Here is a 26,128-nt window from a genome sequence, read left to right on the forward strand (position 1 = left end):
CTTAAAGTTCACGAACTTTCCCTCTTTAGTTATTATTATTATTATTATTATTATTATTATTATTGTTATTAGGGTTCTGGGGGGGTATTTACTACTACTGTTACTAAATTGTTGTAATAATGTTATTGTAATAATTTGATTCGTGTTGCTGTGTGTGTTTGTGTAGGATGAGGCTCGCAGCCAGTTGGGGGCGCTGCAGAGGGAACTGGAGGAGGTGACGGGAGAAAGAGACTCCGCCCAGAACCGCCTCACTCACCTGCATAACACACTGCAGGAGTGTCAGGAAGGTAAAACATGCACACATACGAAGGGCTAGACAGATATTAAAACTTACACTGACCACTCAAGGCAGTTAATCTTCTGGGAAAAATTGGAAAATGTGGCCAGAATAACAGAAACGTATAGACATTGTATGTAAATCAACAAGCGTGCTCCATTACCAAAAATCAGCCCGGTGATGTTTTGAAAATGAAATTTAATTTTAAAAATATTACATTAATAAGAACACTGCTGTTGTGGCGATCTCGGTGGTCCTCTCTCTGAGCTTGACCACCTTGGTCCAAGTAATTTCAGTAGGATAGTGTCTACATACTGCAGTGAGAGCCTCTCACACCTTATTTAACACCTCATTACATTTAAGACTCTATTTTCAGAGTGTTGAGCGAATTTTAGTCGCTGGAACAGCATTTATGACAGCAAGTGGACCAGCTCTGCACAGTGACCACCACTGACCCCACAGCGTCACGTTAGCTGTCACGGTTAACAGACTGCGACAGAATCTGATCTGATGTAATTAGTTCTGAGTCCGAGCAGTTTTAGACCCAAACATTATCTCAGTCAGGCAGTAATCAGTGAAGAGGTTCAGAGTGGTTTGGTGTGAAATGGTTCAGATGTCTTTACAGTGGTGGTGATAGGAACCAGGGGTCGCCATGACTACAACACAAATATAGACATTTTATTTACTATCCAGAACCACCAGTGAACCTACACGAGTCTTCTGAGTCTATATGGAATGTTGATGATAGAAAATAGTGGAAAATCTGAAATAATAAGTTTTCTTTGGGGACTATTTTGCCTCACAGCTCCCTGCATGTATCCCTCCACCATGAATGGAGTTTAAGTTCTCTAAACTATCATAAACAGTGTCTCAGTCATCAGGCAGTGAATTCATAACCATTTCATGTAGGAACTTTCTGTGAGGGAGCTTTTAGAGGTGGACGTCTGGTTCTTATCACCACCACTGTGAACAGTTCTGACTCGGTAAGTTTATCTAGAACAGGGCGTTTCACACCAAACCACTCTGAACGACTCTGATTACATCTAAACCATTTAGTTATGCAGAAATTGTGAAACGCCTTAATAATAATAATAGTAATAATCATAATAAGCATAAAAGTATAGTACATTTTCTGAAGAAAATGCAGAGTGATTGCGTGATTACTAAGGCGTTGCTAGGCAGTTGCTATGATGTAGGGATTGTTCACTGAGTGGTTTTTAATAGGTTGCCAAAAAGTGTTTTTTAAAATGAATGGAACTCAATGGGAGGAACGAGGCATGATCAAACGACACATAGAGGAGTGCGGGTCAGTATGGAGGTGGATTAGAGCTTGAGGACCTGCCCTGAGTGAGGACATGCAGTTTGGTGGCTGTCGGGCAAACAAATAATTGGGCTTGTTTGGGGGCAAAATGAATGGAAGTCTATGGGAGAAACGAGGAGTGAGGAAAAAAACAGATGAGTGCGGGTCAGAACAATGTTGAATTCATGCTCCGAGGTCTGCCCTGAGGTAGTGTATGTAAGCTGAGTATTTTGGTCAAGCAGAGAACAGTTGATGGACGTAAAATTCATTCCTGTGGGAAAAAAAATCAGAATTTAACAAATATTGTATGAAAACCATAAAACAAATCAAAAAGCTGTACACAAGCACGCCATTCCCGACCAGACCGAGCATTCCGGAGTCGGAACGGTGCCGATATGCAATTTGCAAGCGCAGTCACTAGTAATGTTAAGAAGTTCCGGCAGCTTAGAGTGAAGTGATCATTCTTGCTTTGTATTCGGGGTCAGTGGTAATGATGATGTAATGTAGGGTGAAAAAAACATGCTGTTATTGAACAGAACACTTTTCAACCAATCAGATTGGGTGGACAACAATCAAACAAGTTTGTTTATGTGTGTGTGTGTGTGTGTGTGTGTGTGCGTGTATCTAAACGTGTACACGCGTGTTTGTCTGTGTGTAGGTAAGCGTGGAGTGGACAGCAGGCTGACCTCCACTCAGGCTTTACTGCAGCAGCAGGAGGAGTGTGTGAGGAGAGGAGAGAGAGAGAGGAGAGCACTCACTGACCGGGTGAACGAGCTGGAGAGGACTCTACAGAACGCAGAGGCGGAACGCAAACACCTGCAGGTACACACACACACACACACACACACACACACACACACACACACACACAGTAAGTGTAATTACTTATTTAATTACTGACATCAAAACCTCCTTAAAGCAGCTCTATGTAGGATTTGGGGATTTGGAGCCCTCTCTGGTGGAAATATGTAATTGCAAATGACCCCCATTAGTGGATGAATTTGACTTTTGTGAGTGCATTGAAAGAGAATTCAGAGAGAACTCAGTCTAAACTTGGTGAAGGAGCGTCTCTGAGGATGTGATTGTCGTCATATCTTCATCAGTATGATGTTGATTTGAGATCATTTGAGGCCGAAACATCGAGCCGGACCTTCTTTTTGAGTCTGTGTGTGACGTTAACACGTAAAGACGTACGACGTGGTGTGAAAAACTCGACGCCTCTGACTTTTAAATGATTATTTCAGGCTTTACAGGGCGACTCGCAGCAGCAGCACCATATTTTAGCCTGTTTATATTCTCCTCACTCAGAAACGACACTTCTCTCAGTTTTAACGAAACATCTTACATAGTGCAGCTTTAACCAAAGCACTGTAATGAGTGAATTTGCCAAATTTCTCTTTGATTTTTCAAATTCTGATATAAATCTTCTGCTTGCCCACACAACCTGTATGATCTCTCACACAGGAGCAGTGCAGTAAGCTGCGTGCGGGGGAGGTGCGCTTGGAGGCGGAGCGCCGGAGGCTGCGGGAAGCTCTGGAGGGGGCGGAGTCTCGGGCCACTCGGGTGGAGCTGGGGAGGCGGAGCCTGGAAGGAGAGATTCAGCGTCTCAGAGTGTGTCTCACTGAGCGAGAGACAGAGGCCCAGACTACACAAGAGCGACACGACAGCATCCTCAAACAGGTAAACGCCTGGACAGGCACTGAACTTCACACAGTTACAGGAGCGAAAAGGCTTCATGTCGTGGAGAGCTGAGTGCTCCTTGCTGTTTTAAAATAAAAAAGTTCTTATGTAGTGAATTTACAAAGCATTCCATTCACTCCCCAGTCCGTATAGGCCAGGGGTCAGCAACATGCGGCTCTTTTACTGCCCTGTTGTGGCTCCACAGCTGAATCAGATTAGTAGGTAAAAATAAAATAATCGTCCTTTACAGTAAAATAAAGCTCTGCTGATCGTTCAACACAGTTTAACAATAAATGGTCTTAAACTCTGGAGTTAATGTAGAACTGCTGATTCACCATTTAACCCTGAAGATCAGCGCAGACTGCTGGTCACCATAGCAACACAGACAACAGTCTCGCCTAGCTAGTATCTAACGAAACGGCAAAGAGAGTGATTTAAGATGAACATCGATAATTTAGAGATGAATGGACTTATTTGTGTTTATAATCACTCCAGCTGGTTTCCTGATACGTTTAATCTGCAGTGAGAAACTGAAACACTAAAAAGTCGTGAGGCTGAAGTCAGTTTCTCAGCTTCTTATTTGAATTCTCCCGTTCCATCTTAAATGGTGCAGCAGTTACATTCTGGTGCCTCAGGCACCATTTAAGGTGGAACAGGAAAATTCAAACAAGAAGCTGGAGAACGAGAAGTGACTTCAGCTTAAAAGTTGAATGTTGAGAGACATTTTACAGGAAACTGTTCTACTTTTGAGGAAAAGTTTCCTGCTGGAGATGTGAGAAAAGCAGCTGTAGCTGAGATGAAACTTAAAGCAGAGCGAAGTTTTTGTTTATATTATATTTTTAGTCTATGCCAGGAAATTAGCACATATTAAGACGTATTTTCAGTCAAGGTGGTAAAACGTTACTTCAATAAAATGGACATAAACTGTTGTGGCTCCCAAGGTGGTTTGAGTTTTGTTAAAAGGACAAAATGGCTCTTCTTAACACTTGCATTGCTGACCGCTGCACTAGGGATTTAGCCACGGCCCTTCAGCCCTCAGCAGTTTGTTTTTAAATTCATTATGGTTGTGATTTGACAAGAATGAATACATTTGCATGTAGCCATCCAATCAGCTTACAGCAGTTTGGCCCCGTGCACTTTGTGTACAACAGGTTAGCTCCACCCATTCAGCCTAGAGCACGTAATGCACATGTTGATGATCTGTGGGTATAAATGATGTTTGTATCTTTGTGTGTGTGTGTGTGTGTGTGTGTGTGTGTGTGTGTGTTAGGTGGTGGAGGCTGAGGCTCGTGTGGCGTCTCTGCAGAGGGAGGTGGACAGACTGACCGCTCTGCTCAGTAAAGCTCAGGACGCGGAGGGCGTTCAGAGAGAGAAAGCTCAGAGTGTTTCAAACAGCCTGCAGGAGGCCACCGTCGCCCACAGCACCACCCAGGGGAGACTCGCCACGCTGCAGAAACACCTGACCACGGCCGAACAGGACCGCAGACAGCTGCAGGTCAGTCCACTGAGACAAAGGTTACAGTTCAGTCTTCAGCCCAACATAACTTCTTTATACTATTATTGTATTAATTTATTACAACTTCATTCTGGATATTTTGATAGAATTTCATTCTAGATATTCATTTAACTTTTTTACAGCTTTCTCAGTCAGTTTAGGATCTTCAGCAGCTCAGTTCGTCATCCTGGGCACAGATAGCATTTCTTCATCTTGACAGCCTCCAGCTAATTATTGCCATGCAGGATTTAGGAGTCTGGCAGAAGTTTATTTACAGCCAAACCAAAGTAACAACGAAACAAGGTCTTGAGTGGCAAAGCGTATCAGTCATCAGATCAAAATCAGATCAAAATTCGCAAATCCAGAATTGTAGTCATGGCCGGACAAAACAAACCGAAACAGACATAAGAAATAACAAGGCTCTGATGCTACAGCCGCGTGGCTGCGAGTCTAAAAGCGCACAGCTGGCCTCGCCCTCTCTGGGTGGGCAGGATGGCCCCCCGTCTCCCCCATCACTCAGTGCAACGCTAGCCAGCGCAGGCGTCTGTTAGCTGACGTAACATCACTGGTGGTTAGTGTTCTACTCTGAGTGCGTTCAGCTGTCCAATCATGTTGCATTAGCAGCAGTTTGAAAAGATGCACTGGTGCATCACAGGCCTGTGTTTGCCTAGTGCTGGTGGTATTGTGAGATTAGTGGAAGACCTAAGTGGACACGATCAGATTGGAGAGAAAATGGGAAAAAATGCCCCAAAAACAAATATCTGTATCTCTCGTTACTGTCGGGACGAGACCCCCATCTCCGTTTTTCTTTTTTTGATTTTTGCCCAATTTTCTCCTCAATTTAGTCGTCTCCAGTTCCACCCGCTAGTTAGGACTCCCCCAGTCACACGATGCTACCAGCGCTAGGAGGGTGAAGGCTAACACAGGCTTCCTCCGAGACCTGTGAAGCTCCACCACATCTTTTCAAACTGCCGCTCACACAACGTCACTGGACAGCCGAACGCGCTCGGAGGAAAGCGCCAACCGCCAGATCTGTTACGTCAGCTAACAGACGCCTGCGCTGACTGGCATCGCGCTGAGTGATGGGGGGAGAAGGAGGGGCCATCCTACCCACCCAGAGAGAGCGAGGCCAATTGTGCTCTCTCGGACTCCCGACTAGGGACGGCTGTAGCATCACCAGGGATCGAACTCGCGATCTCCTGATCACAGGGTCAACGCTTAGATGGTTGCGCCACTCGGGAGCCCCGTTTTTCATTTTCTGACATAAAGGGTAACTGATTTCTTCAAATTATGTTGTGTCAAAATTTCTGGATGAATGGACCAACAATAACAGTCCAGAATTACTTGGAAAATAGTGTTTCTCCATTTACTTACATTAAAAATTAAGAATATTTGTCCTCGTCCTGTAAAAGTTACCATTCTGGAGATAAAAGTTTGCTCTGACAGCAGCACTATATATCGCTGCTGTCGGGATAAAGCCTTGTATCTCCATTTTTTGCTATTTTGTACTTTTTTACAAAATTTGAAAGTGCCTATGGACGTTTACAACATGCCAAAATTTTGTGATGAATGGACCAATAGAAAGGCTTCAAAAGTACTTAAAAAACATCTGGTTCCAGTAACCTCTGTTAACAAACTTCATGAACCTCCAAAACAAAGTTGAGTTTTCCTTCTCCTGTACAGTTATCATTTTGGAGATACATGTTAAAGTGTGTTGTGCTGGTGCGAGTGGATCAGACACAGCAGTGCTGCTGGAGTTTTTAAACACTGTGTCCACTCACTGTCCACTCTATTAGACACTCCTACCTTGTCGGTCCACCCTGTAGATGTAAACTCAGAGACGATAGCTCATCTGCTGCACAGTTTGTGTTGGTCATCCTCTAGTCCTTCATCAGTGGTCACAGGACGCTGCCCACAGGACGCTGTTGGCTGGATATTTTTGGTTGGTGGACTATTCTCAGTCCAGCAATGACACTGAGATGTTTAAAAACTCCAGCAGCACTGCTGTGTCTGATCCACTCAGACCAGCGCAACACACACTAACACACCACCACCACGTCAGTGTTACTGCAGTGCTGAGAATGACCCACCACCCAAATAGCACCTGCTCTGTGAGGGTCCATGGGGGTCCTGACCACTGAAGAACAGGGTAAAAGGGGACTAACAAAGTATCAGAGAAACAGATGGACTACAGTCTGTAACTGTAGAACTACAAAGTGCACCTATATAGTAAGTGGAGCTGATAAAATGGACAATGAGCGTAGAAACAAGGAGGCGGTCAGAGCGTTGTGCCGGATCGGTGTATGTATATATATTATCGCTGTTGTTGGAACAAAACCTTGTATCTCCAAAATGGTTACTTTACAGGACCACTTATGACAAACAGGTGAGTAAATGTGGCTAGAATTGGGGAAATTGTGACCTCTGGTGGTGAGGAGGAGAATGGTCGGCTGCTGACGTGACAATTAAATAAAACTTGTAAAGTACCAGCAACATATTATGATCAATTTATGCATCTTTCTGAAACAAAATCGATTTAATAACATTAAAAACATTAGATTAAAACGTTTGACTAAGTCTAACTGCTTCTAACTTAAAACTACAGCAAAGTTGAATCAGGAATTTCAGAATTAAACGTCAGCGCTTAGTGAAACTCCCAGTCAGGCAGTTGGAGGAGCGTTTCCTTCCTCGCTGCTGCAGCCACAGCGGTGAACGCTGTAAAGAGTCACAGTTAAATCTCTAAACAGTTTGTTTATAGGTGCATGTTTTGTTCAGAGTGGTCTGATATCTGAACTGAAGTGAGAAGGGGCCATAAATATGAACAGAAATGCAAACAGAGGAGGTTTTATGAGCTGTTGATTGTGAGTGTAAAGGGGCCGGCTGGTGTGTGATTACGTTGCGCTCCAGGCTGCAGAGTTTGATTATGCTAAATGTGACGGAGTGTGTGATAGAGAGAGTGTTAGGGTGTGTTACGACGCCTGCATATGTGACTGTGTGTGTGTGTGTTTCTCCACAGGAGCGCGTGGATGAGCTGCGGGCGGCGCTGAGTGAGGGGAAACACACCATGGCGTCTCTCACTGAGCGCGTGCAGACACTGCAGTCTGAACTCACACACAGCCAGCTGCGTCGAGAGGAGCTGGAGACCGAACTCTCCAACACGCAGGAGGTGTGTGTGTGTGCGTGTGTGTGTGTGTGTGTGCGTGTGTGTGCGTGTGTGTGCGTGTGTGTGCGTGTGTGTGTGTATTTTTGCACATGCTGGGATAAACCTGAATGTGACATTATTGTGCTACTCAGAATATTTTCCCAAGGTTGGCAGATCTGCAGACATATTCCGGTGCCCGAGCCGTCTCCTCAAAAGTTTGGGGACGCTTTGCTTTTTAATATGTCTTTAATAAACGGGCTTATTTTCTTTTTAAGTTTGCAGTAATGTAACATATTAAATGGGTCCATATCATGGCAAGCCTAATGTTTTTCACCTCTTTAAAATAAGGATTTGATGCAGTCTGTAAATATTACCCAAGATTCAAAACATACCGGGCTCTTCCCGTCCATACAGTCCTTATATTAAAAATAACTAAGTTGTAAAAACATTCTGCCCATTTTGGAGCAGTTTAGCCCGTCTGTTTATTCTAGCCCCTCCCTTTCCCGTTAAAGTGATGCGGGGTGTTGTTCCTGCGGGCGGCTGCAGCAGAGTTATTGGAGTGGACGATGTGGGAAAACGATTAAATGTTGTTCTGTTTTCGTTTGTCAGGAATCCATCCGTCTGAGGACTTCAGAACACTTTAATAGTAAAATATATTAAATGTGCTTTGATCACTCTCTCACTCTCTCTCTCTCTCTCTCTCTCTCTCTCTCTCTCTCTCTCTCTCTCTCTCTCTCTCTCTCTCTCTCTCTCTCCCTGCAGGCGCTGCGTCAGCGCTCCTCCGCTCTGTGCGAGGCTCAGCGGAGTCTGCAGGCGGCGCAGACGGAGCGGGCGAACGCAGAGGAGCGTCTGCGAGCGCTGCAGAGAGCCGTGGCTCTGCTAGAGACGGAGAAGAGGGATGCGGAGAGGCAGGCGGTGCGGCTGGAGAAAGACAAGAACGCACTCAGGAACACGCTGGATAAGGTCAGAGCCCCGACAGAGAACGCGGAGAACCTCACAGAGCAGGGTTTTCAAATCAAGGGGTCTTTACTGCCATTCCACAGTGTAACTTGTCTACATTGGAACGAAATGTGGTTCTTCAGGTCTCAAACACTCAACAGCAGCACATTACACAGAACTACACAGAGTGCAGATACACAACAGAGTGAAGTGAGTGCAGCATAAACAATAAACACACCAGACAATGAATATACACAACAATAAACACACAAGGCCTTGGATCTTCATGGTAACTTTACAGGAGAAGGAAAAAACATACTTTTAATGTAAGTCAAGGGATCCAGACTTTTTTCCAAGTAATTCTGGGCCGTTTTTTTGGTCCATTCATCAGGAAATTTACACACAATGTAAAAATATGTGAAAAACTGTAAAAAACAATAAAAACGGAGAGCCCCCTGTAGAACTTAGCAGTTACGACTTTGACATTTCATAAAATTCTGAAGTAGCAGCAGCAAAATACAGGTTGATTCAAAAAGATTCATTTCAAAATTATTTATTTCAGTTGTAAATCATTACAGATCAATGCAGTGAACTGTAAATGGTTTAAATGAGGATAAAGTTTATTATGTAATTGTACAAGGTCTCAGTCTGAACCTCCTCCAGCTGTACAGACAACATCAACACCATAGTCAAACTCATCCCATACTGGATTGAGCGTGTCGGGTGTCGCTGCACTCACGGCTCTTTCAGTGCGATTTCGGAGATCATCCAGTGTTGTGGAACCAGCGACGAACGCTCTGAGCTGTTGGAGCTTCACTGCCCACGATAATCACGCGGCACAGTTATGACGGATTCACTCTTATTGAAGTGGAGAATGCAGGACGTTTTCTGCTCAGGGGTCTCATCTCCTCTCAGACTGAAGGGAGCCATCTTCCACTGACGGCCAGAAACTCTATGACCCCCTCTTACAATTGGATTCTGATTGGTTCCTAAACACCTCACGGTTGTAAACATATGGCACTTTGAAATCGATGAATCTTTTTGAATCACCCTGTATTTAGCAGAAACACAATAACCAACAATAATAAAAGTTTGTCCATTTATCAGCCGACGTCTGACCTGAATCTCCAGAATCGCACTGGAGGAGCGCTGGTTTCTGCGTCTGATTCAGCCCACATTTTGGCAGAGCTCCTCTGACGGGCTTTGAGTCTTTGCCCCCCTAATGGAAAAAAATATATTCCAAATGTGTTTAGCAAATATGTTTTTACAGTGTATGAAAATGGCCGAAAAATATTTTTGTTAAGTTTAAAAACATTAATTGTACGTAATACTGTATGTAGTTTTAATAAAGCTTACAGATAGAACTAAATATACATGAACTGAATGAGGAGTACTGACTTTACATTAACCATGTACGTCTGCAGTCAGACTCTCACATACAATGTATTTCACATAAACAAGATATCAGATCATAACTGCATTTTCACAGAGTATCAATACCCACAACACTCGCTTCTGTCCTGATAAAGGATCATTTGATCAGATTTAAAATGAAGATGGAACACAAATTCATTTCTAAAGGTATCAGACAGTGAAGAGCATCAGACAGGATTCTGGATATTTTCATACATTTTCTAATGGATTTGATAAACAAATTTACATACGTTTATTTTTCTACGGTACATTTCTATGTGTAATATTTCCCCATACATTTTAAAATATGTATGTTGAAATATATTTGGTTAATATAGCACTATATTCTGAAACACATTTCAGTGTTTGGGATGTATTTCAGCATCTACTGCAATGTATTTGAAATACATGAAAATACATGTCCATATATTTTTTTATGGGAAAGCATTGATTGCAGGCAGTATATTTGTGATATTAAATTCTGTTGTGCTTTTGTTGCTGCAGGTGGAGCGTCAGAAGCTGAAGACGGAGGAGAGCAGCATGCGTCTGTCTGCGGAGAAAGGACGTCTGGATCAGTCTCTGAACACAGCGGAGCAGGACCTGCAGGACGCGCAGAGACAGATAGCACTGCTGCAGGTGCTCATACACACACAAACACAGTTAGCAGCATTTTAGCTCCATCTACCTTTTAGCTACTAGCATTGGCACCTCCCGTACAGCTGCACTGTGTAGGTTTACAGTTACTGCAAACTCAGCCCCTTTACACCATCCATCAATGGAAAGGGACCACCATAGGACCACCACTGATACTGGCTATGTTCAGACTGTCAGCCCAAATCCAATTTGTCATATCCAGATTGATTTTTGATAGTCTGAACAGCAAAAACCTCATGGAATCAGATTTTTGTCATATCCAGATTATATCCAGACTTCAAACTCAGCCCCTTTACACCATCCATCAATGGAAAGGGACCACCATAGGACCACATAGGATATTGGCTATGTTCAGACTGTCAGCCCAAATCCAGATTGATTTTTGTTAGTCTGAACAGCAAAAACCACATGAAATCTGATTTTTCATATCCAGATTGTATCCAGATTGATTTTTCATAGCCTGGACAGCAAAAAATCACATGAAATCAGATTTTTACAAATCAGGTCCAAATCACATTTGGAAGTGGTTTGAAATGTGACTCCAATCAGATTTTTACAGATTCATCTCAGTCTGGACGCTCTGGACACGCAAATCAGATTTCAAAGTGTCTTTTGCGTCACTTGCAACACGACAAACAGCGACGATGTCAAATCCAGACTAATGAAGTGCTGGGATTCAAGAAGAGCTCCAAAGACTCACGATGATGAAGCGAGTTCTGAAGAGTTTGGAGGGCCAGATGATGCTCCTCCATCTCTCCTGCATCACCAGCGTAGTTACGGCGTTACTGACGCCTACCTTGTTACCACGGCAACCCATGCAGATAAACGCGGTGATGTCTGGACACACAAACCCGATTTGCCTGCAGTCTGAACACAGCTTTTATTTGGGCGGTGGATCATCCTCAGCACAGCAGCAATAACGAATAAATTATGATAATGGAATAATTAGCTGCCGTCTGATCAGCTGCTCGTTCCTCTACAGTTTATACAGTTAATATACACTGGTGGTGGTTGTTGTTTACAGGATCTCCATAATTGGTCCAGGTCTTTTTTATGATCCATGCAGTTGTTCAGTGTTGCTGATCGTATCATCGTGTGCTCAGAAAATAGTAGTATGATCTGATTTATCACAGTAATGACAACATATGGCCGTATTGCCCCCCCATACCTCCCTGTAAGTCCTCTGACTGGGCTGCGTCCTCAGCTTTGTGACTCTGAAGGTGTGTGTGTGTGTTTTCATTTGCTGATCTGTTGGAAGGACGAGTTGGTGTGTGTGAAACAGAAGATAACTGTGTGTCTGGTAAGTAATTGCTCGTATTCTGATACTGGAGTAGTTCGCAGGTACTCAGTCCTGGTCCTCCAAAATCTGCTCCTGGTTTCTGATCATTAAATTATGCTTGAATAAACACGGTATAAACAGGGACACACACCGATCAGGCATAACATTATGACCACCACCTTGTTTCTACGCTCATTGTCCATTTTATCAGCTCCACTTACTATATAGGTGCACTTTGTAGTTCTACAGTTACAGACTGTAGTCCATCTGTTTCTCTGATACTTTGTTAGCCCCCTTTTACCCTGTTCTTCAGTGGTCAGGACCCCCATGGACCCTCACAGAGCAGGTACTTAGGTGGTGGATCATTCTCAGCACTGCAGTAACACTGACGTGGTGGTGGTGTGTTAGTGTGTGTTGTGCTGGTCTGAGTGGATCAGACGCAGCAGTGCTGCTGGAGTATTTAAACACTGTGTCCACTCACTGTCCACTCTATTAGACACTCCTACCTTGTCAGTCCACCTTGTAGATGTAAAGTCAGAGACGATAGCTCATCTGCTGCTGCACAGTTTGTGTTGGTCATCCTCTAGTCCTTCATCAGTGGTCACAGGACGCTGTTGGCTGGATGTTTTTGGTTGGTGGACTGTTTTCAGTCCTTGAAGATGTAAAGAAACAAGGAGGTGGTCATAATGTTATGCCTGATCGGTGTATAGTAACCCTGTTCCAGACCAAAGATAAAAGATTTAAAGTTTTATTAAGTGAAAATGTTGTGGTCCACAGACTTGAATGCCCATGTGGGTGATTTTACATTAGAGTAATAAAAAGAAAACAAAGTTACAGTTTGGCAAAAAAAAAAAATCTGTTTTACACAGCCACCCCAACCCCACACACACACACAGTTTCCTGTAAAACGTATAAGACCATATAAGCGAGTCTGTTAGAGATTATTAACCAGCTCAGCACAGCTTGAAGTAAGTGTGTAATGAGTTAGGCATGCGGTTAGCATCATGCTAGCTCCAGTTGTAAAGCAGACCTCAGGCACCAGACATGTCTTGGCTGATCGGCTGCGTTTGGGTTAAGGGGTAAATTTATGTACATTTGTTATTTTTACCAAAATTCTTCTTTAAGCATGGTGATGCACAAAAATGCCACCAGTAGCTCCTGTTTAAATTATCTGGGGTACTTCTGAAGAAGCGGCTAGATGGTACTGGTGCACTCTGATCTCGTAATCTGAAATAGAAAATGATAGAAATTCAGTTAACGCATCCATCTAATCATTGGCCATATCATCCTACATCCTACAGCCATCTCTCTGGGTGGGTAGGATGCCCCCCCCTCACCTAGCCCGATGCTAGTAAAGAGATACAATTGAAACAGGAGCTGATTGATAAAATTCCATCTGAGGTAAAACTGTATCACTGATATGAGGATCACTGGGATACTCTCTCCTCCATGGTTACACTACACTCGTTACCATGGTTACACTCATTTTCATTATGTTACACCTACTTTCAGTGGTTGTGCTACACCCGTTTGCATGGTTACATTTCACCCATTTCCACAGCTACGCTACACCCATTTCAGTGGTCACACTGCTCCCATTTACATGGTTACGCTACACCCGTTTCCATGGTTATAGTGCACCCATTTCTATGGTAAGACTACACCCGTTTCCATAGTCACGCTACCCCCATTTCCATGGTTGTAGTGCACCCATTTCTATGGTAAGACTACACCCGTTTCCGTGGTAACGCTACCCCCATTTCCATGGTTATAGTACACCCATTTCTATAGTTAGACTACACCTGTTTCCATGGTTATAGTACACCCATTTCTATGGTAAGACTACACCCATTTCCATGGTAATGCTACCCCCATTTCCATGGTTATAGTATACCCATTTCTATAGTTAGACTACACCTGTTTCCATGGTTATAGTACACCCATTTCTATAGTTAGACTACACCTGTTTCCATGGTTATAGTACACCCATTTCTATAGTTAGACTACACCTGTTTCCATGGTTATAGTACACCCATTTCTATGGTAAGACTACACCCGTTTCCATGGTAACGCTACCCCCATTTCCATGGTTATAGTACACCCATTTCTATAGTTAGACTACCCCCATTTCCATGGTTATAGTACACCCATTTCTATAGTTAGACCACACCTGTTTCCATGGTTATAGTACACCCATTTCTATGGTTATGCTACACCCGTTTCCGTGGTTATGCTACCCCCATTTCCATGGTTATAGTACACCCATTTCTATGGTAAGACTACACCCGTGTCCATGGTAACGCTACCCCCATTTCCATGGTTATAGTACACCCATTTCTATAGTTAGACTACACCCGTTTCCATGGTTATAGTACACCCATTTCTATGGTAAGACTACACCCATTTCCATGGTAACGCTACCCCCATTTCCATGGTTATAGTACACCCATTTCTATAGTTAAGCTACACCCATTTCCGTGATTACACTTCACTCACTTCCACAGATACATTACACCCGTTTCCTTGGTTACACTACACCCATTTTCATGATTGCACTACACCTGTTGCTTTACTCATATAAAAATGCCTGAGAATTTAGCTCTAAGTAAATTTTCTGTGCTCAGTCGAGCTCAGAGCGTACGAACATTAAAGTTTTTATGGAAAATCCTTGTGTCCAGCTGTGGAGGTCCCAGGACTGAGTATTGCTAAAATAGTGAGTGCTTTGTAGCATGTAGTAGTAGGACTTGGCCTTGAGAGGGCGCTGTGGTGCTGCAGCAGTGTGTCCGCTGCCTCTCCTGTGGAAGGCTGAGTGAGGCTGGTGTGTGTAATGTAGGCTAATGAAAGGCAAATGAAGGCTGGTGTGTGAGGGGCTCTCAGGAAAAACACTCCGGCCTCGAGACACATGTGCTTTCAGTTAGGAACAATGCTGAACACTTCACCACACTCAGATACTCAGCTGGGACTCACTGGGACGCAGGGCAACGATTTACATGTGGACATTTCCCCCAAAGGGTTTCGGGACGCCTCACGTTTCAGAGCGTTTTCAGGAAATGAGCATATTTTCTTTGTGGATTTGCGGGAAAACGTAACGTTATTAAAGAGGAAGGTGTTTACATCTCGACATATTTCTTTGCAAAAGCTGTAAAACTGAAGGAACAGCTGATAAAAGGCCTTCTATTGAGAATAAAGCCAAGGGTCAAGCATTTTATCCCCATGTTGTGACAGTTATCAGTGTTTAAACCACCTTTGAGTTTCAAAGGCCGCTTTTCCACTATTGAGCCAAATGTTTCTCCGGGCCGCACTGGGCCGTTCCGCGCTGGTCCAGACTCTTGAGACCGGTTACGGTTTCCTTTTTCATCTGTTGTACCGCTAAATCATAACCAGGAAATACCCAAGAAACCTACACAAACGAGTGGCTAACTGCTAACAGGCTAATAGTCATGCACACACCACCCACCACAAACACGTCTGATTCCGTCTGTAACTCCAACTCCAGTCTCTCTCTCAGCTGCTCTCATCTTCTTTATCCTCTAAACGGGGGTTATTTGAGCGTCTGTTACTGAAACAGCCTGTACTGCGGTGGGTTCCACCTGTAGCCGGATAACTAGCTACACTAGCATTAGCGTCGGCTGGCAGGGTGCAGCTCAAAACACCACAGAACTGGTCTATTTTTTATCTTTCTGTCACTTCAACACCAGACATACGAATTTGTGCTCTCAGATACGAGCCTTTATCCTCTAAATGGGTGTTTTTAATCATAGGATTGCTAGAACCGAGCCTGTACCTCAGTGGGAGGCACTGTGCACTCGCTTTAGCTTAGCCTAGCAGGCTGGAGCTCAAAGCACTACAGAACCGGTCCAATTTCGGCTTTCTGTCACTCCAACACCGATCAGTCGACTTTGCTCTCGCTGTTTTTATCATCTATACCTGTGATATCAGAGCAGTTAGTCGAATCGGACCTGCACTGGGGTGTTTGGGTCTCTTCAGCTATGCTAAGTTAACTAGGAGAGGGGAAGCTAGCGTTAGCTTAGCTAGGAGGCTCCAGCTCCAGCGAATAGCTACGGCGTTACGCCATCCCACCAAATGGTTCTGTGGCCCCGAGTACGGTTAGCTAACCGTGCCAAAAAAACGGGCGTTCCGTGTCAAACTGTGTCCGTATGGAAACGACATTGGAACGGTTCCCCCCTGTGCTCAGAACCGTTCGGCCCTGCAGTGGAAAAGAGGCCAAAATGTGCTTTTAAAAGCAGTTTGGAAAAGAAAACTGGAACGTGAACGCACTTAAACTGGAACATGATCGCGTTTAAACTGGAACGTGAACGCGCTTAAACTGGAACATAAATGTGCTTAAACTGGAACGTGAACGTGCTTAAACTGGAACATGATCGCGTTTAAACTGGAACGTGAACGCGCTTAAACTGGAACATAAATGTGCTTAAACTGGAACGTGAACGTGCTTAAACTGGAACGTGAACGTGCTTAAACTGGAACGTGAACATGCTTAAACTGGAACATGAACGTGCTTAAACTGGAACGTGAACGTGCTTAAACTGGAACATAAACGCGCTTAAACTGGAACGTGAACGCGCTTAAACTGGAACATAAATGTGCTTAAACTGGAACGTGAACGTGCTTAAACTGGAACATAAACGCGCTTAAACTGGAACGTGAACGCGCTTAAACTGGAACATAAATGTGCTTAAACTGGAACGTGAACGTGCTTAAACTGGAACGTGAACGTGCTTAAACTGGAACATAAACGCGCTTAAACTGGAACGTGAACGCGCTTAAACTGGAACATAAATGTGCTAAAACTGGAACGTGAACGTGCTTAAACTGGAACGTGAACGTGCTTAAACTGGAACGTGAACGTGCTTAAACTGGAACGTGAACGCGCTTAAACTGGAACGTGAACGCGCTTAAACTGGAACGTGAACGCGCTTAAACTGGAACATAAACGCGCTTAAACTGGAACATAAATGTGCTTAAACTGGAACGTGAACGTGCTTAAACTGGAACGTGAACGTGCTTAAACTGGAACATAAACGCGCTTAAACTGGAACGTGAACGCGCTTAAACTGGAACATAAATGTGCTAAAACTGGAACGTGAACGTGCTTAAACTGGAACGTGAACGTGCTTAAACTGGAACGTGAACGCGCTTAAACTGGAACGTGAACGCGCTTAAACTGGAACGTGAACGCGCTTAAACTGGAACGTGAACGCGCTTAAACTGGAACATAAACGCGCTTAAACTGGAACGTGAACGCGCTTAAACTGGAACATAAATGTGCTTAAACTGGAACGTGAACGTGCTTAAACTGGAACGTGAACGTGCTTAAACTGGAACATAAATGTGCTTAAACTGGAACGTGAACGTGCTTAAACTGGAACATAAACGCGCTTAAACTGGAACGTGAACGCGCTTAAACTGGAACATAAATGTGCTTAAACTGGAACGTGAACGTGCTTAAACTGGAACGTGAACGTGCTTAAACTGGAACATAAACGCGCTTAAACTGGAACGTGAACGCGCTTAAACTGGAACATAAATGTGCTTAAACTGGAACGTGAACGTGCTTAAACTGGAACGTGAACGTGCTTAAACTGGAACATAAACGCGCTTAAACTGGAACGTGAACGCACTTAAACTGGAACATAAATGTGCTTAAACTGGAACGTGAACGTGCTTAAACTGGAACGTGAACGTGCTTAAACTGGAACATAAACGCGCTTAAACTGGAACGTGAACGCGCTTAAACTGGAACATAAATGTGCTTAAACTGGAACGTGAACGTGCTTAAACTGGAACGTGAACGTGCTTAAACTGGAACATTAACGTGCTTAAACTGGAACATTAATGTGCTTAAACTGGAACGTGAACGTGCTTAAACTGGAACATGAACATGCCTCAACTGGAACGTGAACGTGCTTAAACTGGAATATGAACGCGCTTAAACTGGAACATAAACATGCTTAAACTGGAACGTGAACGTGCTTAAACTGGAATATGAACGTGCTTAAACTGGAATATGAACGCGCTTAAACTGGAACATGAACATGCTTAAACTGGAACATGAACGTGCTTAAACTGGAACATGACGTGCTTAAACTGGAACATAAACGTGTTTAAACTGGAACATGACGTGCTTAAACTGGAACATGAACGTGCTTAAACTGGAACATAAACGTGTTTAAACTGGAACATGAACATGCTTAAACTGGAACATGAACGTGCTTAAACTGGAACATGACGTGCTTAAACTGGAACATAAACGTGTTTAAACTGGAACGTGAACATGCTTAAACTGGAACGTGAACGTGCTTAAACTGGAACATGAACGTGCTTAAACTGGAACATGACGTGCTTAAACTGGAACATAAACGTGTTTAAACTGGAACATAAACGTGTTTAAACTGGAACATGACGTGCTTAAACTGGAACATAAACGTGTTTAAACTGGAACATGACGTGCTTAAACTGGAACGTGAACGTGCTTAAACTGGAACATGAACATGCCTCAACTGGAACGTGAACGTGCTTAAACTGGAATATGAACGCGCTTAAACTGGAACATGAACATGCTTAAACTGGAACGTGAACGTGCTTAAACTGGAATATGAACGTGCTTAAACTGGAACATGAACGTGCTTAAACTGGAACATGACGTGCTTAAACTGGAACATAAGCGTGTTTAAACTGGAACATGACGTGCTTAAACTGGAACATAAACGTGTTTAAACTGGAACATGAACTTGCTTAAACTGGAACATGACGTGCTTAAACTGGAACATGAACGTGCTTAAACTGGAACGTGAACGTGCTTAAACTGGAACGTGAACGTGCTTAAACTGGAACATGAACGTGCTTAAACTGGAACATGACGTGCTTAAACTGGAACATGACGTGCTTAAACTGGAACATGAACATGCTTAAACTGGAACATGAACATGCTTAAACTGGAACATGAACGTGTTTAAACTGGAACGTGAACGTGCTTAAACTGGAACATGAACGTGCTTAAACTGGAACATGAACATGCTTAAACTGGAACATGAACATGCTTAAACTGGAACATGAACGTGTTTAAACTGGAACGTGAACGTGCTTAAACTGGAACATGAACGTGCTTAAACTGGAACATGAACGTGCTTAAGTATAAGCACAGAGCTGATTAATGTTAAACTAAACCTTTGGAAGGATTTTTTGCATTTAATTAATCAAACCGTATCAGAGAATAAAAAGTTTGTTTGTCTCATTTTCCATCGTAAACCATCTCAGGGCAGGTCTGGACATCTTGAGATCCTGTATTCACTCTCATACAAGTTGTTTGCATCACATTCAAAAAATTGAAATGCAGTTCATTCCGAATGACAGGAAGGATAAACAGAGAAAAAGGAAAATCCAGATGTAATCTGGAGTTGTGCTGGACAGGAATGTGCGCTCGCTGGCGCTGGTCAGATCTCAGTTTTCTCATTTAAACGAGGCAGCGATGTTTGAGCTGAAGCTTGGCTGGTTTTGAAGAGTGAAGCACTGTGAGCTGCTCTTTATGTCTCGGGACACTTCAGCACAGCGACTCGTGCGCCTGCTCGTGTTTGGTGGGTACGTCGCCGCAGGCTCGAGCGCTGACGCTGATGTTTCGCTGTTGTTTAGATTTTTTCTGCACAGCTGTGTTTGTTTACACTGGACTTAATCCATCAGAGAAAGTGTGTGTGTGTGTGTGTGTGTGTGTGTGTGAGTGTGTGTGTGTGTGTGTGTGTGTGTGTGTGTGTGTGTGAGTGTGTGTGTGTGTGTGTCTGTGTGTGTGTGTGTGTGTGTTACTGGCCTATGATTCTATATCAAGAGCACTCGAAGATCTTTTGCGTGATTAAGTGGTTCTTCGCATGGTGTAGTGGTTCTTCGGATTGATGGAGAATGTGCTATAGATGGTTCTATATAGAATTTTCCTGAAAAGGGTTCTGTATAGCACCCAAAAGCGTTCTTCAGATTGATGGACAGTGTACTGTAGATGGTTCTGTATAGAACCATTTTTGAAAAGGGTTCTATATAACACACTAAAGTGTTCTTCAGATTGATGGACAACGTGCTGTAGATGGTTCTATACAGAATATTTCTGAAAAGGGTTCTATATAGCACCCAAAAGGGTTTTTCAGATTGGTGGAATTGTGCTGTAGATGTATAGAGGTTCTATATAGCACTCAAAAGTGTTCTTCAGATTGATGGACGGTGTGCTGTGGATGGTTCTATATAGCATATTTCTGAAAAGGGTTCCATATAGCACCCGAAAGGGTTCTTCTATTGTTACAATGTCAAGCTTGGAGAAATAGAAGATCACTTTTGGGTTCTATATAGAACCCTTTTCAAGAAGCAACCATCTGTAGCACATTAGTGCACATTTTTCATCAATCTGAGGAACCATTTTGGGTGCTATATGGAACCTTTTCCAGAAATATTCTATATTGAACCGTCTATAGCGCATTCTCCATCAATCTGAAGAACCATTTCATGATGCAAAGAACCATTTATTCATGCAAAAGGTTCTTTGAGTGCTCATGGTGCTAATAATGACCGTTTTCTTGACTAAAGAACCCTGGAAGAACCGTCTTTTTTTAAGAGTACTTACTGGCTGTTGTGACTGGAAGTGAAGCATTGGTATGTACACATATATAATCCTGTGTGTGTGTGTGTGTGGTGTGTGTGTGTGTGTGTGTGTGTGTGTGTGTGTGTGTGTGTGTTCCAGGCTCAGCTTGCAGAGCTGGAAGCGTCTCACACGGCGAGTGAGCAGTCTGTCCGTCAGCGTGACGACGCCCAGCGGGAGGCGGAGCGACTGAGAGCCAGTCAGAGAGAAGCAGAGCGAACACTGGCTGCTCGAGAGAGAGCACACAGGCAGAGGGTGAAGGGGCTGGAGGAGCAGGTACTGACCACCGGACACAGTTAAAGACAGACTGCACTCCAAACACCCCAGAGCAGCTAGTTATTCATTAAAGCCAGAGGAGGTCAGTGAGCTTCATCCACACGAGATCAGGATAATTAGTACCCACGAGCTTTCAGCACGTCTGAGAGAGGTTCTCATTTGGAGATACAGTTCAGGATAAAGCTTGGAGGGCCATATCATGGAAAACTAAATTTCCCTCTTTTTTAAATAAAGGAATTTGAAGTGATTATGTAAACATTGCTAAAGTTTCAAAGGCCCAGTCCCAAAGGAACCCTCAAATAAAAACAGCATCACTTCATTAACAGCTGCCAGCGCTGCTCTGTAGGCGACCCTGCCAGTCTGCAGTGACAGCAGAGGAGGGTAAAGTTCAGCTCCTCACTGCTGGGCTTTAGTTACATTTAGGGCATCATATGATCTTCAAAGAGGGGGGCAATTATTTATTATCACTCCCCCCTAATTCTTCAGTGATATGAAGCTGAAGTCAGATATTCACCAGCTTCTCGTTCAAATTTTCCTGTTCCACCTTAAATGGAGCAGCAGTTACATTCTGACACTTCAGGCTTCAGAACTGCTGGACTATTTAAGGTGGAACGGGAAATTCACTTAGCTAGCTACCGAGACATCAGGACTGCTAGTGATTTTTAATGCTTGTTACGAAGAAAAGGATCATAATACACTGAAACAACATTAAACTAAGATAATATGATGGTTATTGTAATTTTTAACAAAGAAAATTCTCACATTTGTGGGTTTCTCTGGTCTCTTGTTCTCCATTTTACCGGTTTTTTTTTTCTTTTTTTCTCATAACTCTCTGTTTGGAGTCTCTGAAAAACCTCAGTTTGGAGGGTCATGTAGCCCCAACACTTCACCCTCCCCCTCTATCTCAACAAGAATCAGGACACCCTACCCCTAGACGAGAACACACAAAACGGAGGGGTAAAGGCTAAGTGGTAGAGGCGAGGGGTGAAATGGGACGGGGCCTAAATGTACTATATGCTCTCCAGTACCGTTTTGGATTTGTGATGATTTCTGTGATGACCGTAATACAGTCTTAAAGGCACAGAATCAAAGTAAGGGATAAAGAGAGATTGAAAGTGGTCATGTAAGAATGAATTATAACCATACTTCGTACATGAAACCACACACCTGGTTTAAGTTGACCTAAAGGGAAAATAAAAATAAGGAAAAAAGGAAAATATGAATAAAACAGAAGAAAAGTGTAGGATATGATATAACAGACAGTGATATATGTTTTGACCCAGAACAGACAGGTGTGTTCCAGCTTTAAAAGACCCCCAAGCCAATAAAACTTCAGCCCATTTGCTCCAAGTCTCCACCTCGCTGCACTCTTCCACAGACGTGGACAATAAATGTGATGTGTGCTTGTTTTTGGTGATATGACTTAAAGGAGAATTCCACCAATTTTTTCAAAATTTCTGAAGAATTCCGTCCTTGAGATGCAGTTATTCAGAGTGGTTTGGTGCGAAATGGTTCAGACGTCTTTACAGTGGTGGTGATAGGAACCAGGGGTCGCCATGACTACATCACAAATATAGACATTTTATTTACTATCCAGAACCACCAGTGGACCTACACGAGTCTTATATGGAATGTTGATGATGGAAAATAGTGGAAAATCTGAAATAATCAGTTTTCTTTGGGGACTATTTTGCCTCACAGCGCCCTGCATGTATCCCTCCACCATGAATGGAGTTTAAGTTCTCTAAACTATCATAAAACAGTGTCTCAGTCATCAGGCAGTGAATTCATAACCATTTCATGTAGGAACTTTCTGTGAGGGAGCTTTTAGAGGTGGACGTCTGGTTCCTATCACCACCACTGTGAACAGTTCTGACTCGGTAAGTTTATCTAGAACGGAGCGTTTCACACCAAACCACTCTGAATCACTCTGTTTACATCTTAACCATTTAATTACGTAGGATTTTTGAAAAATCAGTGGACATCTCCTTTAACTGTAGTGTAGTGTAGTGTATCATCTTTGAGCTGTTCAGGTAGAGGAAGTCGTCACATTCCACATATAGTAACTTAACAATATTTATCCATATGGCCAAAACTGAGCCTTATTACTCATCATTAAACATTGATTTTATTCAAAACAATAGAAAATCCCAATCTGACTGTTAATAAAGCTATTTTAGAACCCGTTCTGTAGCGTTCTCCTTACTAAACTACATTTAGTGAATGGGTTAAAGTCTTCTTCACATAAGAATAGCTGCATCATTAAGCACCATAAACTCATTGTGTCATTTGTCGGTCTTGCTGTGAACAGAGATAATCTGAAGCTTTTTCAGCTGTAGATGCTAAAAGTGAAGCAGTTTTATAGCTGGACGTGCTCATCTAATGAATTAAAGTGTTGCCGTTGGTGTCAAGCTTAGAAACAACATCACATACCAACATGTGGCTCATTATTGTCCTGCTAGCTGCCCGGAAACGTGCGTTTACTTTACAAGTAACAGAGCTGAGTCATTTCTGAGCTCTTATAATTCACAGTTTATAAGCCTGTATTATAAAAGCAGAACAGAGCCAAAGCAGCTCATTCGCATTTACAGGTAGTTTTATGCTTTGCCAAAAGTAAGTGTAATGAACTGAAGGCCTGAAGCTGCCAGAAATGTGTTCCAGTTATATGGAAATAGGTTTTAAATGCATTTATGTGTTTTGAAACAACCAGATAACATCATCTAACCAAATGCCCTTACTCACATGAGGAGGGCACTTGGACCAAATGGGCTGAAGTGTTTTATTTGGGTTGGGGGTTCTGAAGGTGCCAAATGCTCATTTGTAGTATGTAAACAATGCTAAGGTTTTAAAATACACACTCCCATGCAAAATAGCCCAAGACCATAATATCATGGTTTTTACTGGTGCTTTTGGCCGGTCAGAGTCCAGATTTAAACCCTATAGTGAATATTAGGTCTCATATTAAACACAAACCAGCTCAGCAGTGTTTTTCAGCTGTTTGAAGCCGTCAGTGCTGAGAGGATCAATACTGACTCTTCCTTCTGTCAGAGACTGTCTGCAGGTTCACACACTAAACAAAAACATTGAGAAATCAAAGGAAAAGGTCTCATTCACTGACTTACTGCAGCTGTTTGTTTAATTATGCATAATTAACTGACTAAGAGTGGTTGTTAAGATGATTCGATTTTTTTTAAGATGATCTAATTTCTACAAATCCAGATTGTATCCAGATTGATTTTAGTCTAAAGAGCAAAAAAAAACACATAAAATCAGATTTTTGTCATATCCAGGTTGTTTTTATAGTCTGGACAGCAAAAAACACATAAAATCAGATTTTTGTCATATCCAGGTTGTATCCAGATTGTTTTTGATAGTCTAAACAGCAAAAAAAACCACATGAAATTAGATTTTTGTCATATCCAGATTGTTTTCAGATTGATTTCTGATAGTCTGAACAGCAAAAAACACATAAAATCAGATTTTTGTCATATCCAGGTTGTATCCAGATTGTTTTTGATAGTCTAAACAGCAAAAAAAACCACATGAAATTAGATTTTTGTCATATCCAGATTGTTTTCAGATTGATTTCTGATAGTCTGAACAGCAAAAAACACATAAAATCAGATTTTTGTCATATCCAGGTTGTATCCAGATTGTTTTTGATAGTCTAAACAGCAAAAAAAACCACATGAAATTAGATTTTTGTCATATCCAGATTGTTTTCAGATTGATTTCTGATAGTCTGAACAGCAAAAAACACATAAAATCAGATTTTTGTCATATCCAGGTTGTAACCAGATTGTTTTTGATAGTCTAAACAGCAAAAAAAAAAAAAACACATGAAATTAGATTTTTGTCATATCCAGATTGAATCCAGGTCGATTTTTGATAGTCTGAACAGCAAAAAAACACATGAAATCAGATTTCTCCAAACGACATTTGGAGGTGGTTTGAAATGTGACTCCAATCGGATTTTTACAGATGTGTTTCAGTCTGGATGCTCAAATAAGATTTCAATGATACTCACAACTCAACAAACGACGACGGTGTCAAATCCAGAGTGATGAAGTGCTGGGATTCAGGAAGAGCTCCAAAGATTAGTGTTTGGAGGTCGAGATGCTGCTCCTCCATCTGTCCAGCATCTGTGTTTGAAATCCGCATCATCAACTTAGCTATGTAGTTACTGACGCCAACGCCGTTAGCACGGCAACCCATGCAGATAGACTGGTGACGTCTGGACACACAAATCCGGTCTGATCACTCGCAAATAACAGAACGGACAGTCGCCTCAAGAGATCTGATTTGAGAAACTAATCTGATTCGACTGCAGTCTAAACACAGAATTTTTGCCATATATGGAAACTAAGATGCAAAACAGCTCATTTTAAATGAATTGTTTTCGTGGTGTCACAAAAAACAATACATTTCCGTATATCCGCCTATTCAACCTACAGCAGTTTAGCCCCGCCCATTCACACTGAAGTTATAAGGAGTGTTTCAGCCTGGCCTGTTTTTTGATTGAGGTGCACTACAGGACAGCCAACCAGAACAGACCTTATTTACATATAGTACTCTTTTGTCATGTTCTTTACTTCATAACTCATATTTCATAAGCTACATTCTAAAGGTGGGGGTCATATGAGAGCTGTAACTGTCTTCTTTCCAGTCAAATAGATGGTGATGTAATTTTAAACCCTTATAATAAAAGAAGCTGAACTTTTCTACTGAAAGTTGACCCATTTTTCCACAAATCTGAGCTGTAAACTGGATCTCAGGTGGAGTCTCTTCAGTGATCTGCACTGTAAAAATTTTTTTTATAAAAAATAAAAAGCGCGTCTAAGATTTCTGGCTTTCAGCAGTAAATCGTAAGCATATAGCTTTATGTTCATAAAACACATTTGCTGTTCATTTGAGTGGAGCTTTTACAAAAAACACCAACACTACATTTATTTCATGCAGTTACTGAATAATTTGCCTTAAGATTTGGGCATAAATTCAGATGGAAAATCCAAAATATACCCTGGAGAATAAGAGGTTA

The 26,128-nt window shown here is 42.5% G+C and overlaps 1 protein-coding gene across 1 annotated transcript in view; it reads left to right on the forward strand.

Moving 5' to 3' along the window:
* The window catches only part of LOC118799843 (rootletin-like), a 72,148-nt gene that overhangs the window by 44,238 nt on the left and 1,782 nt on the right, over positions 1 to 26,128 (forward strand). Inside the window, 8 exon segments of the mRNA XM_036559918.1 lie at positions 167 to 287; positions 2,236 to 2,399; positions 3,042 to 3,257; positions 4,528 to 4,752; positions 7,769 to 7,918; positions 8,657 to 8,857; positions 10,751 to 10,882; positions 20,917 to 21,090. Coding sequence (XP_036415811.1) covers positions 167 to 287; positions 2,236 to 2,399; positions 3,042 to 3,257; positions 4,528 to 4,752; positions 7,769 to 7,918; positions 8,657 to 8,857; positions 10,751 to 10,882; positions 20,917 to 21,090 — 1,383 coding nt within the window.

The sequence above is a fragment of the Colossoma macropomum genome, unplaced genomic scaffold (genome assembly GCF_904425465.1).
Source record: "Colossoma macropomum unplaced genomic scaffold, Colossoma_macropomum, whole genome shotgun sequence".
NCBI classification, from domain to species: domain Eukaryota; kingdom Metazoa; phylum Chordata; class Actinopteri; order Characiformes; family Serrasalmidae; genus Colossoma; species Colossoma macropomum.